A 19,584-nucleotide genomic window follows, 5' to 3' on the forward strand; every position below is an offset into this window, starting at 1 on the left:
GAGAGCAAGAAAGTGATAAATGCCCACTTTTGTCTGCAATAATGAGATAGCTAAACGGTTGTATCTGATATAAAATGGTATTGTTGAGCTCAATTTTAAGAGAAGAGGCATGCCCCCCTTTCACACTTGCCCCCCCAAAAAGATAACTCAGGTTACAAAGAATGTACAGGTTCCTGCCTCACATAGGAGAGGTTATCAGTCAGACATCAGAACTGTCTCTCAGGCTTCACTCACAGTAGAGCTAGGTATCAAGTAACTCACATGCCGTGCTTTGAGAAAGCAGAACTCTCTCTCACATTTGGCTTCAGAACATCTGTTCAAATCTTCGTACACTTGCATTCGGATGGTGGCAAGGCCTTGCCCATGGCCCCCTCCACAGCACCCCTTACGAGCATCCTAAACCACAGAGCACATCTAATCCAGGGCCTAAGGAGGTATGATCACATCACCCCCATCCTGCTGGAGGTCCACTGGCCCCCACCTGCCAGCCCGCACCATCTTCAAAAGCAGCTGCATCTTTTACAAAGCCATCACGACCATCACCTCTGCTCATCTTGCAGACAAGCTCACCATCGCTGGTGGGTCTCAGCACAGTGGCAGCCAAGATACCATCAGACTACAGACTAAGAAGTGTAAACAAGACAAAAACAAGACAACAGGTCCATTCCATCTCTGCACACAGGATCTGGTGCAACACCCCTGTATCCATCAAGGCCGCTCGAATGCCGGTCCAATTTCGGAAAGAGTTGAAGACTCGCCTCTTTAAAGAATGCTACATCACAGGGCATTAAGAGTCCACAAACCAGCTTCTTCTCCTATCACTCGATGACTGTATTTTTGCCTTTGACCCTGTACTGTGCTCGTCTAGGTTGGTGCTATAGAAATACTACATGCATACTTACATAGACAGATTTCAGAGGTATTTGCTGTAGACAGATGAGCTGTCCCTCATAAGTTCCAAGCACAGACCTCCTCCAGCAGAGCAATCTGCATGGCTCTTATCTCAATAGCAGAGCTATCTCTTGGCTTTCAAACTCCTCAAAACCTGAGGCCTCATACAGAAAAAGTAATGCTCTCGTCTTCCAGATTCCTCAGGAGGCCACAGCTCCTTTGCACGCACACTCAAGCTACCCCAGACAAAGTTTGGGTTCCAGCCGTTTCTTCAGCGAGGGGCAGTTTGTGTCTCGTGGCGCGGTGGCCCATGGATTCACATCTGGGTACTTCTGCTCCCAGAGAAGAAGCTTCAATGGGAGAAAAAATAAACTGGCGGCTCTGCTTTAAGGAGCACTTGTTAAAACTCAGGAACCCCTTTTGGGTATCATTCCATTCCATTTTTAAGCCCATTTGTGCTCTTGTTGAACTTGACCAGAGAGGCCAACATCTTTTGATGTCGTGTTTCGCTGCAGCAGTAATTCAGATGAATTAGTCCTGTGTGGCAGAGTAAGGCTGAGTTTCATATGGTCGGTCCTTTTTTTATCAGGCACCCATTTAGTCAACCCCAGGGAGCCTCCCCAAGTAGGAGGGGTCTAGCCAGGACTGAGGGCCTGGTTTAGAATTTAGCAGAGGGGTTACTCCATCACAAGCGTAACTGATATTCCCTACGCTGTATTACAATTCCATTATAGCCAATGGAACTTGTGATGTGGCAGACAGGATATCCGTCACATTTGTGATGGACGAACCCCTCCCCCAAACTCTAAACCAGGCCCTAAGTCTCAAGGCCGCCACGCTGTGTGTAGGGCACGCACTTGTTTGGCAGCGAGCCTTGGCAAGATTCAGTATTTTGTACTTCTATTAAGATGATTAGTGTACAAGACCAAACCAGGAAATTTATCACCCAAAGACTACTTTACTAATCCAAAATGGTGAATGTTTCTGGCCCTGCACACATGAGGCCAAGGTAAATGTCTAGAAGCACTTGCCAATAAGTGACCCCTTAGAGTGAAACTGCTTTATTTGAATGGTTATAATCAGGCCGGGGGGGACACCTTTGTAACGTCCGGTGGAGGAGGGGCGTAGGAGCAGATTCCAGGAGTGTTCCAGCAAACTTCCGCCGCTGGAGAAACATACATTTTCATCCATGAAATGTGGAAAATCAAAGCAAAACAGCCTCTTCCGGATTCTGATCAGCGTTTGAGCTAATCTAATTGGCTGAAGAATTTGAACCAATGGGATCATTGGAAATGTTCCAGAAAATGGCTGCATATCTTACAGTGGATTCTGCGGTGGATTCCTGTTCAGGCTGGTGGGCAGTGTAAACCCACGAGAAAAGGATTCCAGAAGCAGGAGCTGGGTTCTGCCACCCACTGTTAGGGCGCTGATCTAACAGCGGTCAGGTGACACAACTGGTGATCCCCTGAATCCAGGCCCCTCCCTCCTAAACTCCATCCCTGTCAAGTCCACAAGTAGCTCTTTATGCCACCAACGGGTCCCGAGGAGCCAGCTGATGGCTATGAGCTGCTCAAGTCACTTACAATTAGTACTGCCCATTCAGATTTTCCATTGGACATAATTTCCTAAGTTTTATTTTTTCCGGGTTCACACAGTAGATGTCGCCAGACAATTATGTAGAATCATCAGGAGAGGGACCTTTTTTGTTTTTTTTGTAGTTTTATATAGCACAAACTTGACCCGAAAGTATTGGAGCGCTTTACATGAGCACCAGTTACTTTACACAAGGACACAATCATTTTTTGGTAGCACGGGGAGATTAAGTGATTTGCCCAGGATCACAGGATGTTGAGCCAACGCTAAGACTCGAACCTGGTTCCCCGGCTCCAAAGTCGGCAGCTCTAGCTGTTACACCAAATCCTGTCCCCTACGACTTTGGCTCCGCCCACATGTCGGAATCCAGGATTACATGTTTTGATTGGTCAGAAGATGTGTCGTTCCACAAACAGTGCATGCCGTCCACATAGCTGTGACCATTTTATTTAACCCGCTGCCTGAGGTTGAACTTTCAAGGGTACACTGCAATGCTATTAAAATGTCTTGTATAGTTGATAACTCATGATGTCTTTCTCTAGCAGCAGCACAGTTAGGTGGAGTGAAGTCATTAACTTTCATGGACTTTTAGGACTGGGTTGACAGTGCAATTGTCACCTGACCTTTTAGCCTGCAGCAATATTCTACACTTGTTTGATTACACACAAATATATATTCATTCCCTGACACCTACTTGTAATGCTTTGCATTATCACACACCATTCCTCTAAAGTCAGACCTATTGGCATTGGTAAGGCTTGTTTAAAAATTCTCTGGCTTCCTTTAAGCCAATACATGGATTATATGCTTTGGGTGTGCACCACCATTCCTTCGCAAACATTGACAAAGCCAATCATGCAGGTTATGTGTAATGGAAAGCTCTGGTGGTCTACATTTGAGGATGTGTGTGCATGAAGTTTTGTGAGATTGTGCATCTGAAGAGAGTGGTAACGTGCGCTGGGGAGTGAGTGCGAAATGTTAGAATAGTTATCCTGGTGAGGAAAATGTGTAATGTTTGTAAGGGAATCAGGCTGCTGTAAAATGTTTTTTACAACCAGGTAGACTGGCGAGATGTGCACCTTGTCCCTCTCTCGTTGTACCCTCATGTACCAAAGCGCCTGTTGGTGTACCTGGTTTGTGGCGGTGCTATCTTCAACGCACTAGTGATGAGTGACCTAGTGGGAGAGGTGTACGTCACTGAAGGAAAAAAGTGTTCTGCTGCCTGTGGTTCTTGGGAATTTTAGAATAGGTGAAATCGTCAGCGTAGATATCTCCGGCTGTGATTTCCCTTCTTAACATCTACTTGTGATTGTCACCTCAGAAGGTTTGTTTCAATACCACAGGACGCCATTTCTGCTGGAAAGTGCAGCTTCAGTTTTCCAGCAGGTATCACAGGTGCCATGGCATTCCAGGATAACATCAGGGGTGCTGGAACAATTTTCAAAGTGGGGGTGCTGCGATCAGTGTTATGTCACAGAAGTCATAGGGATTGTGAAAAATCCAAGTGCCACACTAACACAAGTGTAGTGAACGCCCATTCGCCCATTCATCAGGAGAGTGAAAGGGTGTGGTACACCGCTGGCGGTGCACTTTGAAGCACACTGCCACACATGGTTGCACTGATGACTATTGACACCAACAATATCAAGATACAAAAATATCGAGGTTCAGAATATCGGAAGGTAAGTGCATATAGTGAAGTATAAACTAAGGGCCTGGTTTAGATCTCGGCGGATGGAATACCTCCACCGTATTGCTATCTCCATAGGATATAATCAGATGGTAATACGGCAGACGGGATATCCGCCACGCTTGTGATGGAGTATTCCCCTCGGCCAAGCTCTAAATCAGGCCCTCAGTATTTCTAATGCCGCATCTACGTACCTGAAGATACATCTGTTGAGCAGGAATATATATGTTGGTGCCGTGTCACATGGCACATGGCTGGCCACTGTTAGCAGCCCTTCCTCCTTCCACTCTCCAGATGGTGTTCAGTTTATCTGGTATTTTGAGATTGATACATCAGATGCACAGTGACCCCAAGAGCACCAGGAGCCCTAGAGGCTGAACTAACAAGGCTGCTAAGATGCAGAGTGCTGCATGTGGGAGGCTCTCTGTTGCTGAAGTTGAAAGCGCAGAGGCAGCAGAAGTGACAATCCCAGCATGGCTTGGGCCTGTCGGTCCGAGTTGAGAGGGCCAGCATCTGGCTGCGATGGGAGCTCTGCCTGCGTTCTATCACTACCCCAACCTTGATTAGACTCCTGCTCTGGCACCATACTCCTTACTAAGCATGTTCGCCATGCTTGTCCCATATGTGGCTCATTGTATTTTTATAGGAAGGATCCAGTGCAAAACAGGGCAGAAATAATACACCGCAAGAAGAACTACATGTGAATATCACTATTATTACAATGACCACACAACATTTGCCTGATTCTTTCCCGTATTATATCATAAATGTATTAGCTAATGTGTTAAGTAGATAGATAGAGAAGGGACTGAATAATCTCATGTGAAGAAGAAACAGAGCCCTTCTCATGCTTGCAACCATTTAACTTTCCATTACAACACATGCTTCCACTCTCTCCCATGCAATGCCAATGGGACCGTCCCTGCCAACCCACACCGCAGCAAGGGTTAATGGTTTTCAAGATGTGTTAGTTAAATGCATCTTCCATCACAAGGATCTAGGATCTGGTACTACTTTCCACTTCCACACAATCAATGCCCAAACCAAGAGGGAGTAAATTAAGGTAACTTCATTAGTATGCATGAACAGACTGTGTTCATTCAAATCCACTCCTTGGGTACTAGATTATCATCCCAGGTTAATCCCCTTCCTGTTGATGGCAGATACCCGGGCTGGATCTGCCACCACTTTGAAGGGGAACAACTCAGGAGGACAGGATTCCCAGAACTGCTGTGGATGGGGACATAGCCACACCCTGCGTCCCCAAGAGCTCATCATTGAGCAGTGGTAATGGAGAAGATACTTTGAGAGTTCCCTGAATATGCCAAAACTTCCATTATTCTAAATATCACACTCCATAAGAAAGTGACAGATTGCCTGCCTCTATGTTATTGTGCCATATAATATTTGAGTGCTTCAATGTCAAATTCTCAGTCCCCTGAATTTTTCTGGAATTTGCATCTCCATTCAGATTAGGAACTGACAAAGAGGTTCTTTTTAACTCATAAAGTTACAAGCTTTGAGACACATCTTTGCACCCTGAGGGGGTGGAGATTTGAAGAGTTGTCTCAATGATGGACTGTAGACACACTTACCTCTGAAACCAGGAGCTCTGTGCAGAAGTCCAGTATGGGCATGATCTGCAGGAAGCTGGCCGCTTCTAGGACGTCATGAAGATTGTCCATGCTGAGCGCCAGCTTTGCTGTGTAAATAAACTCAATGATGTGCCGTAGGCCAGCTCCACTCACACCAAGGAGCTGGATGGTCTGCTGGTGTTCTTCTTTCATGCCTCCTGGTTAATGGGATTATAAACAGATTTCCATACGAAATTGAGAAAAGCTTACAAATAGCATTATGCATATAGATTGCATAATATAGTTCTGTTACGTTCAGTAGACCCATTTATGATATGTAGAACTAATAAATATAAAATATAAACACCCATTGACGAGACAGACTTAGATCCTCATTTTGAACACGGTGTTTGAAACCGCCGTGTTCATGCTGGCGGTCTTACTACTGACCACCAGCACCCCCGGATCCCTGCCGGCCGTATAAAGAACATTCCTGTGGGCCAGCGGGCGGAAACATTGTTTCCGCCCGCTGGCCCACAGGAATGCCTGGCTGGGACATTGACGGCGGCTCCACATGGAGCCACCGCCAATGCCTCTGTGCGGCGGGTGCAGCTGCACCCGTCGCGTAGATCACTGCTCGTAAATCGGACAGTGACCTGCGCGATGGGGCACTGCACAGGGGCCCCTGCACTGCCCATGCCAAGTGCATGGGCCCCCAGGGGTGCCCCAGTGCACCCCTTCTGCCAGCCTTTCACTGGCGGGGAAACCCACCAGGGAAAGGTTGGGGACTGCGGGATCATTATCCGAGGGGCAGCACCGCTGCCCTGTCGGATGATGATGCCGACCGCCACCAGGCTGCCTGACGGAGGCAGCCTGGCGGTGAGTGAGGGCTGCCTATGGCAGCCCTCAAAGTGTTCATTATGTGGCGGCCCACAGCGCCACGATCATAATGACCACCTTAGTTTGGGGGAAAGGTGATTCAACACTTTGAAGCTGTAAAGAGAACCTCAGGGCCTGATTTAGAGTTTGGCGGATGGGTTACTCGTTCACAAATGTGACTGATATTCTGTCCCCCATATTACGATTCCCATGAGATATAATGGGATCATAATATGGTGGACAGGATCTTTGTCATGTTTGTAACAGAGTAACCCCACTTGCCAAACAGTAAATCAGGACCAAAGTTACTACCTAATTTCCTATTATGTGGGTTTCAAACCCTGTTTATGATACAGTCTAATAGGTTTACTATGTACCCCTTTATTATATACCAAAGCAATCTGCCCCTTCCTGCAGGTGGCGCCCTAGGGTCTGCATTATATTGCATTGCAATAGCTTGGTTCATGCACAGTTCTAGCCTTTACACTATTTCAGTCAAACTAATAATTATGTTTTGCCCTTTTGGACATCTTTAGTCACAGAAGATTCGCTAGTGTTAGTTGATTAATGTTATAGTGGGTTGAATTCAAGTTTGTGGCAGAGCAGGAAAGCCATGCCAAACTTTATTTTCAAAATGATGTGTTCACATGCAAAGGTTTCCCCAAAGAGATAATTTTAGACAATCAGGTTAAATCAATTTGCTTTGTGGGACGTGCATCCTATTTTATGGAAGAGGTCATTTTGTGATGCAAAGGTTGCTTTATACCACTCTCAGGTGAATGGGCCAATCGAATGTACAAACACTGCAGTTGTAGAATACATAGAGTGAGCTCCTGCCTATAGCAAATCCTTATGAGGGAAAGATTGAGTAGTTCAGGATAGTAGTCAATGAGTGTAGGAGGCTGGACTGGCTTGTAGTGAGTACCAAGGGGTACTTGCACCTTGCACCAGGCCCAGTTATCCCTTATTAGTGTATAGGGTGTCTAGCAGCATAGGCTGATAGATAATGGTAGCTTAGCAGAGCAGCTTAGGCTGAACTAGGAGACGAGTGAAGCTCCTACAGTACCACTAGTGTCACTTGCACAATATCTTAAGAAAACACAATACACAGATATACTAAAAATAAAGGTACTTTATTTTTATGACAATATGCTAAAGTATCTCAGAGTGTACCCTCAGTATGAGGATAGCAAATATACACAAGATATATGTACACAATACCAAAAATATGCAGTATAGTCTTAGAAAACAGTGCAAACAATGTATGGTTACAATAGGATGCAATGGGGACACATAGGGATAGGGGCAACACAAACCATATACTCCAAAAGTGGAATGCGAACAACGAATGGACCCCAAACCTATGTGACCTTGTAGAGGGTCGCTGGGACTATTAGAAAATAGTAAGGGTTAGAAAAATAGCCCACCCCAAGACCCTGAAAAGTGAGTGCAAAGTGCACTAAAGTTCCCCAAAGGACAAAGAAGTCGTGATAGGGGAATTCTGCAGGAAAGACACAAACCAGCAATGCAACAACGATGGATTTCCAGTCGAGGGTACCTGTGGAACAAGGGGACCAAGTCCAAAAGTCACAAGCAAGTCGGAGATGGGCAGATGCCCAGGAAATGCCAGCTGTGGGTGCAAAGAAGCTGCTACTGGACAGTAGAAGCTGAGGATTCTGCAGGAACGACAAAGGCTAGAAACTTCCCATTTGGAGGATGGATCCCCCACGCCGTGGAGAGTCGTGCAGAAGTGTTTTCCTGCCAAAAGACTGCCAACAAGCCTTGCTAGCTGCAAGTCGTGCGGTTAGCGTTTTTGGATGCTGCTGTGGCCCAGGAGGGACCAGGATGTTGCCAATTGCGTCTGGGGACAGAGGGGGCGTCGAGCAAGACAAGGAGCCCTCTCAGAAGCAGGCAGCACCCGCAGAAGTGCCGGAACAGGCACTACGAAGAAGAGTGAAACGGTGCTCACCCGAAGTTGCACAAAGGAGTCCCACGTCGCCGGAGACCAACTTAGAAAGTCGTGCAATGCAGGTTAGAGTGCCGTGGACCCAGGCTTGGCTGTGCAGAAAGGATTTCCGCCGGAAGTGCACAGAGGCCGGAGTAGCTGCAAAAGTCGCGGTTCCCAGCAATGCAGTCTGGCGTGGGGAGGCAAGGACTTACCTCCACCAAACTTAGACTGAAGAGTCACTGGACTGTGGGAGTCACTTGGACACAGTTGCTGGATTCAAGGGACCTCGCTCATCGTGCTGAGAGGAGACCCAGGGGACTGGTGATGCAGTTCTTTGGTGCCTGCGGTAGCAGGGGGAAGATTCCGTCGACCCACTGGAGATTTCTTCGGAGCTTCTAGTGCAGAGAGGAGGCAGACTACCCCCACAGCATGCACCACCAGGAAAACAGTAGAGAAGGCGGCAGGATCAGCGTTACAGAGTTGCAGTAGTCGTCTTTGCCACTTTGTTGCAGTTTTGCAGGCTTCCAGCGCGGTCAGCAGTCGATTCCTTGGCAGAAGGTGAAGAGAGAGATGCAGAGGAACTCTGATGAGCTCTTGCATTCGTTATCTAAGGAATTCCCCAAAGCAGAGACCCTAAATAGCCAGAAAAGAGGATTTGGCTACTAAGGAGAGAACATAGGCTAGCAACACCTGAAGGAGCCTATCAGAAGGAGTCTCTGACATCACCTGCTGGCACTGGCCACTCAGAGCAGTCCAGTGTGCCAGCAGCACCTCTGTTTCCAAGATGGCAGAGGTCTGGAGCACACTCGAGGAGCTCTGGGCACCTCCCAGGGGAGGTGCAGGTCAGGGGAGTGGTCACTCCCCTTTCCTTTGTCCAGTTTCACGCCAGAGCAGGGCTGAGGGGTCCCTGAACCGGTGTAGACTGGCTTATGCAGAAATGGGCACCATCTGTGCCCATGAAAGCATTTCCAGAGGCTGGGGGAGGCTACTCCTCCCCTGCCTTAACACCATTTTCCAAAGGGAGAGGGTGTAACACCCTCTCTCTGAGGAAGTCCTTTGTTCTGCCATCCTGGGCCAGGCCTGGCTGGACCCCAGGAGGGCAGAAACCTGTCTGAGGGGTTGGCAGCAGCAGCAGCTGCAGTGAAACCCCTGAAAAGGCAGTTTGGCAGTATCAGGGTCTGTGCTATAGACCACTGGGATCATGGGATTGTGCCAACTATGCCAGGATGGCATAGAGGGGGCAATTCCATGATCATAGACATGTTACATGGCCATATTCGGAGTTACCATTGTGAAGCTACACATAGGTAGTGACCTATGTGTAGTACACGCGTGTAATGGTGTCCCCGCACTCACAAAGTCCGGGGAATTGGCCCTGAACAATGTGGGGTCACCTTGGCTAGTGCCAGGGTGCCCACACACTAAGTAACTTAGCACCCAACCTTTACCAGGTAAAGGTTAGACATATAGGTGACTTATAAGTTACTTAAGTGCAGTGTAAAATGGCTGTGAAATAACGTGGACGTTATTTCACTCAGGCTGCAGTGGCAGGCCTGTGTAAGAATTGTCTGAGCTCCCTATGGGTGGCATAAGAAATGCTGCAGCCCATAGGGATCTCCTGGAACCCCAATACCCTGGGTACCTCAGTACCATATACTAGGGGATTATAAGGGTGTTCCAGTAAGCCAATGTAAATTGGTAAAAATGGTCACTAGCCTGTCAGTGACAATTTGGAAAGAAATGAGAGAGCATAACCACTGAGGTTCTGATTAGCAGAGCCTCAGTGAGACAGTTAGTCATAACACAGGTAACAGAGTCAGGCACACTTATGAGCACTGGGGCCCTGTCTGGCAGGGTCCCAGTGACACATAGACTAAAACAACATATATACAGTGAAAAATGGGGGTAACATGCCAGGCAAGATGGTACCTCCCTACAATGAGGATCAGTAAATTGGTATACAAATACGTCTTTTGTAAATGAAGAAGCTAAAGGGACTACTGCTGTTAGGTAAGCTTGTACCTAGCAGCATGTTAATACCAGGACAGGTGTGATGTTGGAAATGTATGCCTTCAGAGGGTGAGAGTGTTAAACACCCATATTATTTAAATAAAGGGTTATCTATGATTCAGGCTGTGTGTTGTAAAAGAAGTGATCGACTACGCTATGCATGTTCGTACCAGTGGTGGAATCCGGAACAGTAGGAAGAGTGAGTAACGATGGGGTTACGTTTTCTGTTGATGACTGTGATACCAAATGTGGGCCAGCAAATGCAGTGCAAAGCTGTGGACGCATCTGCATTGCGTCTGAGTGATCCAAAGAGTCATTTCCCTTTATGCCTTTGCTTTACCATGAGTATGTTACAAACCTTTATATACTGGAATAATATATTTTCATTTCTTTTCCATAGTTTTTTCATTGTTAACAGATGTGTTTTGATCTTGGTTACATACTTGTTCCAAGAAGGGTATGTACTTGTCCTCCCTAGGTAAATCTCCTTTCCTCATCTTTGATGTTATGTGGAATTCTGTGCACTCCAGGGTCTTCCTGCCAATACTTGATCCCTGAGCTTCCTGCTGCCAGCGGGTCTCCCCTTCAACAAACCGTTTTAAATGTGTGTGCTTTGTACAACTCTTCATTTCACCTTCAACCCACCCTCTAGCTAGCATTTATCAAGAAGTAACAGAACCTCCTGGCGTTCCCAGAGCTGTAAACAGAGCTGACAACCATGTACAAAGAAACGATGGCCAGGGGCCAAGTACAGCAAAGCATCACCTGTAAACATGGCCTTGAAGTAGTCACTTGCTGAGGCCATCATGGCCCTGTGAACAGGGAAGCAGCCCTCTCCATCACCTGGGACCAAGGTGACGTCACACAGCAGTCCCTCGGCACGCAGCTGGTTAAAGTCCTGCAAAGGAATGATTGGAGGTCACTTGACAGGAACTTACCACCTATGAGCAGGCATACCTCATACCAAAGGGCGTTCAAGCAATACTTTCTGTTTGTACCACTCTCAGTGGTACTCATTTTATCAATCACTGTAAAATGAAAGGTTGAGCTAGTCCTACCATTAATTGAGCCGTTGACCTGTAGGTTACACACCCGTTTGAATATGCAGGGCTGTGCGTATGCCAGCCTCCCAAAGCTTTCTTGTGAAACATGATAAACGCTGGCGCTTATTTACAAGAGGCATATGCCACCGGAGTATCACTTTTTTTGATGCTCGGGTGGTGCGGGCCTCTCAATCATATCTATAAGACAACGCCAAGCCACCCTCTATGGCTTTGCCATGGCCTCATGGATATGGAGTAAGGCAAGGCAATGCAAGTCGCTGTGTTGCTTACTCTATGTCAAGAAGGCATTCCATGGGAATTGCGATGGGTTTTTCCACGCAACACCCATGGATTTTGACGCTGCCCCAGATTTGAAAAATCACGCAAACCTGGTGCAGTGCCAAAACCGTACGCATCCCCAGAACAGGCAGAACGAGGAGAAATATTTTCACTTCTCCTAGGTTTTCCCTCTTTCCATGTGTGCGATCTCCTGCAGCAAACACAGAACGAGAAAAACACCTCCATTGATTGTTTTTGTCCCGGAAGGTCGCCTTTCCTTCCTGCACAAAAACAATTGTGCCAACAACACAGACACCCTTGCACCATAGTGCAAGGGTGCCTGCATTGGCGTTAGGCCCCAAATTGTGCACCGACTGAAAGGACAGCAATGCACTGTATCTCGTAAATATGGTGCATTCTTTCCCTTTCAGTTTGGCATAGGGTAGTGCAGAAAAACGGACTTGCAGCGCCGCCCTCCGCCAAATCTTTGTAAATGAGTCATATCTGACTTTTAGGCCCAGATTTATTACATTTTCACACAGCTCAGCAGCCAAAAACACTGCACTGCATGAGAACGGGCGAAAAGGAGAGCACCATATTTAGAGAAATATGGCTCTCTCCTCCCCTCTCCCTAGTGCCGGCACAAATTTTAGCTGCCATGCACATACCTTTGCACCATAGTGCAAGGGTGTGCGCGCGAGTCCAGCATGGGTTTTGTACCGAAAAGATAGCCTTCCAGTAGAAAATGCTATACCTAGACAAACTTCAAAACGTTTCCCACTTTGTAAGTGTGCTGCACAATGCAGCACACATGCAAAGTCAGAAAAGAAAGGAGAAATAAAGGTGTTTCTCCATGATGGCACCTATTTGAAATGGGCGCTATTTCTTTGCGCAATACTCTGTCTTTTTTTTTTCATAAATAGGGTTTTGCGTCAAAAATCTTGGAAGGCTGCATGGGAACGCCAATGCATCTCCCATGGATCGCACCCTACGCGCTAAGTAATGCACTTTTGTGATGCAAACACAACATTTTAGTAAATATACCCCTTAGAGAGGGCTTACTCTCAAGGAATTATGCCCAAAGTCACTCAGATCCTTCAACCAGAAGGGTGGCATGGAGGCTGGACTAGATGCTGCCTGACTGAGCCTTGGAGAAGCACCCAGGGTACATCAGGCTCTGTGCCATATGCCCCACCCATGGAATCAAGAGGCACAAATGCTAATAAGACTGACGAGGGGGCCGGTTTAGATTTTGCCGACTGGGTTACTCCGTGACAGTGGCGATGAATAGCCCTTCTGCCGAAATCAAAATCCTATAAGATAGCGGTTCCCAACCTGGGGTCCGTGACACATTCCCAGGGGGTCCGCAGGCCTGGGCGGGCAGGAAGGCCCTTCTCCAGCTGGGGCCTCTGAGAGAAAAGTGTGTGTTTTTATATTTATTCGTTACTTTGTGAAGCAGTTTTAAAAGCACTGCAGAGCCATGTTCTGGCAAAAATAAAAGCGTCAAGATAACTCTGGTGATTAATGTACCTGCTGGAGAGAGATGGGAGTTTTGTCTAGTGGCAGTTTTGACTCATCTAAGGTAGTGCAGATGGTTAATATACCTGCTGCAAAGACCGTGTATCATGCACAGAACAATATTTGATGTGCATAGCACAGTGGGTTAAGGCTTTTGTTACAGAGATTCCTTTGTTACTCAGCAGTTCATAAGTTACAGTCATAATCTTGCACAGTGAGCAATGAACTGCCTTCAAAGAGCTGCATGCAAACTCCATGACACAAATAAGAAAATTATTTTTTTCCAGGTCTTTCACTTTCCTTTCCTTATGCTGCTAAACAAGGTTTGCTTGTGTAGAAATACGTTCATATTATTAAAGTCAACGCTAACCACTGTGTTATGTTCTGAATCCTGAGATTTTGCGCCTCCAGACCGCGCACTCATAGAAAATGCCAACCAGTGAGATGAGATGTGAATCCTACACCTTGTAGTCCCTGTAAAGTGCTCCGACACCCTGCGCTGGTATGAGAGGTGCTAGAAAACAAATGAATTACATGTGAAAGATAAGTTATGGTGAGGAGAGAGGCCATTATGGTTTTACTTCCTTTCCCAACCACCCAGACACTATATTCTGCTGATTTTAATCTTACGTACTTTTGCTTGGTATAGATTGCCCCTCCATTTCCTTAGTGTTAGGTATTTCCTTCTTCTTGGAGGCAGAATCTTGTTTCCCTTTAAGGTACCCTAGGGGAGTTCCCAATGATTGTGCCAAAGGATGAATGTCGTTGATAAAGAATGGACAACACAGGGTCATGATGGAAGGAAAAAATCTTTTACGGTCATACCCTTGCGGGAAAGAACAGAGCAGAGGCAGTCCATTAAAAAAATAATGATTTCTCAGGGTGGAGATGTGCCCGTCCAGTGAAGTGGGGCCACCTCAATAGTGAGGAATAGAAGAGAAAGATGCTTGGGAAGGTACTGAGTCCAATCCATGGTCAGAGTTACAGCAGCCAATTACAAATGATTTATAATGGGCCCAGTTTCTGACATGTAGAGGTTTAGGTTTGGGTGAAGGGAACAGTTAAGTTCCTTTCAGTTGCTACTTGGAAGTGGCTATTGTTGTCTGATGGTGTCTGGGTTTCAGCGGTCTTTTAACTCTCCCAGTATATTTTTGCTGAATTTTGGAATGGACGTATGTAGGCTAATGTCCAAAGTTGTGTATGTCCCAACCAGATTCAGTAAAAACATTTGTAACTGGTCAATTGGAATTTTCTCTAATGCAGGTATGGCTTAAGGACTAGGGGCTTCGTTGCAAGTTTGGCGGGCAGCGTTCAGGAGACCGCCAGTGCGGTCTCCTTCCAGCCAGCCCTATTATGAGTTTCCCGCTGGCCCAGCAGGAAACGCACAACAACATTGACACCGACTCATAATACGAGTTGAAGTTATACTTCAGCGAAAGTGAGAGGATGGAGAAGTCCAGTTGTCTCTTATCAGATGCACGGTCAGAGAGGGGCATTATTCTATTGAAGGATCCCCTTACCAAATCACTTTTGGTATTTTAAGCTCACTAAAATCTACAATTCTCTTAAAATGTCTAAATAAACCAGCAGTACAATGGTCTTCATTCTTCTCACACTTTGATTTTCTAATTGTGGGATCTCCTAGTAAAATAAATTCCCAAATTCTCATGCTGCTGCATTAACACCTGACAAATAGAGGACAGAAATTCCTACAATTCCTAGAGTCTTCTCTCGACATTAAGTAGCAGCGTTGATATCCAAGTCTAAAGAAATTGAAGTATTCTGATCATCTATTACACAACAAAATCAACTGTAAAAACAACTACAAACTTAAAAAAAAACATCTGGAACATTTTTTACTATCTAAAGGTATCGTCATGTATAAAAGGAGAATAGTTGTCAGTCTGGAGAATTATAAACTGTCCTAAAGAGACGGTGCCACGACTAACCTAGGGCATGACATTTCAGACAACGCAAAGCCCAAGCTCTGATTCAGCACTACTTTTGGTGGCCAAGTATGAAAGAGTAAATCTATGAATATGTAAATACACGCGGTATAAATATAAACCAAAGAAAAACTCTAGTTTCAACTATCAGTAGACTTGATTACTGACCTTCCTTCATCTGAGATGACTACCTTCATAATACAGTTGGTTATACTACTAATTTTGCCCATTTATCAGCTTTGGCAAAAATTCCTGTCACTGTAGGCTTTGCAGACAATTTATAAACAATAAATATTGACTAAATGGAATACATACAAAGTGAATTTCTGATTGAGAAAAACAATTTACCTCAAAATTTTGACAAGAACTGTTACATCGCCTACAGATTGGAAGCTCGCTTCTATAATTTATCACCCTCCGAAGAATGAACAAACCAAAAGGCTTAACAAGCCTCAGGCATAAGATCTTAAATTTGTTTGCATGATATCATCCAGAAGATTGGTATAAATATCTACCTTTAGCCAAGTTTGTTTTTAATAATGCCTTTCACGCTACCTTAGGCACTTTATCCCCCTTGTTTTAATCCAGCCCTGAAATTACCTGCAGTCTTAAAGAGTGGATACAAGCCATACATGAAGAGCAGAAGAAGTTCTACGAAAATTTGCAAGCTGAACAACAATCCTACTGCGGAAGGCATCATGTGAAAAAAAAAACAGATAAAAATAATTTTGAATTATTGATCTTGTATGGCTACCCCAAAGATTCTACTTATTTTAAAGAAATAAGGATAACTCAAATCTACCTTTTAATGGCGGCTCATTTTGCAAAATAAAAGTAATAATTCCTGTTGCAGTTAAATAGCACTTCCTTCCTTCCTTGAACGTGGAAAGTATACCTGTTATTCCATATATCAGTCTTAAACCGTTTCACACCAGAATGCGTATCTGCCTTCTTGACCATCTCTTTGACTCTGCAAAGGCCATTTGCGATTATCGACTTACACAAGGAAAATTACAATATTTAGACATTTTGTAAGAGATTTGAACCTGAAGTGCGAACAAGCGAAGATGCTGCAGATGTACATACTCCACAACAGGTACAAGCTTCTCACTGCTGTTATCCTAATCAATCAAGACACACTTTCTTGGAATTACTGCATTCAGGAGGAAATTATGTCAGACGCTCAACAGTAGCAAACCTACTAGAAATGCCCTACCCATCTTCACTTGATGGCAGTGAAACAGAAATCAAAGAGAGAACACTGCAACAGTGAAAACCACAAGGATAATGGCGATGAAGCCCACTTTTCGCATGCCCAGAAACTTGGGGGTCTACCACACATATGTCCAGAAGTGGCCTTCTTGTGGAAAGAAGCTTACAATGGTATCCTTAGCAGAAATCAAGTTCCTCCCTGTAATCTTCCAGGTAATTTGCACTTTTTATTTATCATGCACAGTTAATTAAAACCATTGGATGTACATACAAAAGATATTAAAAACAGAAGCATTTGACATACAGTCAAATTGAGTTGGGTCTAGTTAACAGTTAAAACAATGTTGTATCTGGGTCAGTCAGCAGGAGCTGAGCCTGAGAATAAAAACAGTTGGAGAAGGTATTTAGAATCCACCAAAACCAGCCTCAAAGAAATCCCTTTGTACATTGTTTCCTAGACAACTTACAGCTGTTATGGCAGTAAAGTGCTTATCATACTGTGCAACATCATGCATTAAAGTGCGTACCGTGCCAATGTTAAAGTGCCTATAAAAAGCTGCATACACTCTATAGTGCCTACACTCCAGCTATAATGGAAGTACTCTGTGGCATGCGCATTAAAATGATACTTCCTGATAAACTCCCGCATCTGTCCATCAAGTGCTTAACATCATACTTTCTTCAAAAAGCATCATCCACACTCAGACCAAGGATGAATGAATTCCTAGGGGGAGTATAACCTTAGCAAAGCTCATACGTTGGCACTTTGCGCAATGCTTACATTGGAATATGGAACGAATTAATGTTAAAGATCTTTACAATATTAGATGGTAACATTAATGCATTAACACAACAAAAACCAAGGGATAAGATTGAAACCAACCTCAGTGAGCTGGATGTTAAGCTGCACATCTAAAATCTAAGATATGCTAAGAAAATCTAAGTTTTAGCAGCAGTAAGTAAATACCCACGGCGTCACAGAATAAAGAAAAGCAGCTTCAGGGCTTCAGGGTTTGAACCAGCTTAAAACCAGACTCGTGAGCTGAAAGGCTAGCGAGATCATGGCGATCAAACTCAACCTTTAGGAGCTTGCGTCCCCTAGTCTCTGTCTCATAATATTACTGTATTTGCTGGATTTTGCCAGTTCCACCGGCTCTGTGATTCTAAAGACCAAATTTACAGCCTCGTTTCAGGCTCGGGCACTGTGGGCGACAGAGAGTGGTATTACCAGTCTGCGGCGTGGTCTACGAAGTGCAGGATAGCATCAAAACAGGTGATTAAAGGATTCAATTTTGTAATTTCAGTCTCAGCAGTTTTCCATTTCGCTAAGTGATCACCATTTCGGATGTAAATCCTTGATTTGTAGCCCATTAACCTAGCGAAAGGATTTGCTTTAGGCAGCCTTTACGGGGTTTGCTTGACAAATAGGGCTGAGGTCTGACGAAGTCCAATTGAGCGCTAATGTACCACCTCCCCACTGCTTGGAGGGGTCCCGCATTTTTGAGCTTATTCATGTCGCTTGCCTTGGATAGCATGTTGGATTGATTTTTGACGGCATGTTTGAGCAGGGAGCACAAGAGCTGCGAGCCGTGTAACACCTCTTGATCAAGTTGGAAGGTTTCGATTGAAAGTTGTAGGTATTGTGACCATGAATTGCCACTTTGACTGAAAATGGGCCAGAGGGCCTCTTCCATTGTATTAGCCGGCACCTTAATAGATTTGTCATAGTAACTTACAAAGGCAGCCCAGGTTTGGGCCACCAGTTCAAAATCTAGCCTTATCAGGCATCTCTGAAGATACGAAGAGATGCTGAAAACTCTTTTGTAAGTGTTGACTTGGAGTTTGTCCAGAATACGTACTAACTGACCTGCATTAGCTTCTTGACGGTAAGTAATCGTTTGCAACTGAGTGACTGCCAGAACCCATCTTATTGGACCAGTCGACGGGCTTTCCAGAGAGTTGTTCCATTTACTTACACTAATGAAGGTTGTCTCTGCTTTTGTAATGACATGTCTCAGTTGCTTTTTATACCCACCTTTGGTGGTGAACCAGATACCCAGTTAATTGTAAGAATTGGCACTTTCAATTTGTGGTGCCCCCAGGCTCCACCTCTAGTTTGGCTTTTTGACTTGGTGTCCAGAGACAATAATTTATGTCTTGGATCCGTTAACCGCTATTTCATTAGCTGTATTGTAACTGTGCAGTGCATTCAGGGCTCTCTCTAGGCCAATTCTCGAATGGTCCAAGAGGACGATATCGTCAGTGTATTAGAGTATGGGCGTCCTGGTTCTGCCGATCTTCCGGGGAATAAGATTGGCATGTTTCAACGCAGCACCCATGCCAGCCATGTAAAGGTTAAACAGGCAATGCACAAGCACACAGCCTTGTCGTGGCCGTTGTGTGTCACGATCTTCCTAGAGTCGGTCGTGGATGTTAAGTTGACTCTGACCCAGGTGGAGATATATAGAGTTGTAATAGCTCGAAGCAAGGTGTTCAGAATGCCCCATCCTCGGAGCTGTTCCTGTCTACCTGGTCAAAGGGAAAAAATCCATGGCATTGCTGTGGGTGTTCCCACGCAACACACATGGATTTTGGCACTGCCCCAGATTTACTCAATCATGTAAACCTGGGTCAGTGCAAAAACCTTACGCCTCCCCAGAGCAGGCGTACTGAGGAGAAATATTTGTATTTCTTCGCGTTTTTTCTGCAGCACACATGGAAAGAGGAAAACACCTCTTCAGATTGTTTTCGTGCAGGAGGGTGCCTCTTACTGTGCAAAATAATCCAAGCAATGCAGACACCCTTGCAGTGTGATGCAAAGGATGCGTAGTAATCCCCAATGCAGGCGTGCAGTGGAACTTGCTCTTGCTTTTTGATGTATGAGAAGGTAAGAAAGGGCCCGATGCTGTCCAGGGTAGAAGAGGTTGCGTTGTTTTCTTCACCTTCTCACAAGTTTCTCCGGTTCGCCCTCCTCGCCTGTTTATCACCTAGTTTCTTGGGT

General features: G+C 45.4%; 1 protein-coding gene across 5 annotated transcripts in view; it reads right to left on the reverse strand.

Moving 5' to 3' along the window:
* The window catches only part of LOC138248957 (kelch-like protein 9), a 120,533-nt gene that overhangs the window by 18,258 nt on the left and 82,691 nt on the right, over positions 1-19,584 (reverse strand). For all 5 annotated transcript variants that reach the window (XM_069202995.1, XM_069202993.1, XM_069202994.1 and 2 more), the window contains exons 3-4: positions 11,351-11,483; positions 5,770-5,966 (exon numbers count right to left, since the gene is read on the reverse strand). In XM_069202995.1, coding sequence (XP_069059096.1) covers positions 5,770-5,966; positions 11,351-11,483 — 330 coding nt within the window. The remainder of the gene's footprint in view (positions 1-5,769; positions 5,967-11,350; positions 11,484-19,584) is intronic.

Source organism: Pleurodeles waltl, chromosome 8 (genome assembly GCF_031143425.1).
Source record: "Pleurodeles waltl isolate 20211129_DDA chromosome 8, aPleWal1.hap1.20221129, whole genome shotgun sequence".
Taxonomy (NCBI): Eukaryota; Metazoa; Chordata; class Amphibia; order Caudata; family Salamandridae; genus Pleurodeles; species Pleurodeles waltl.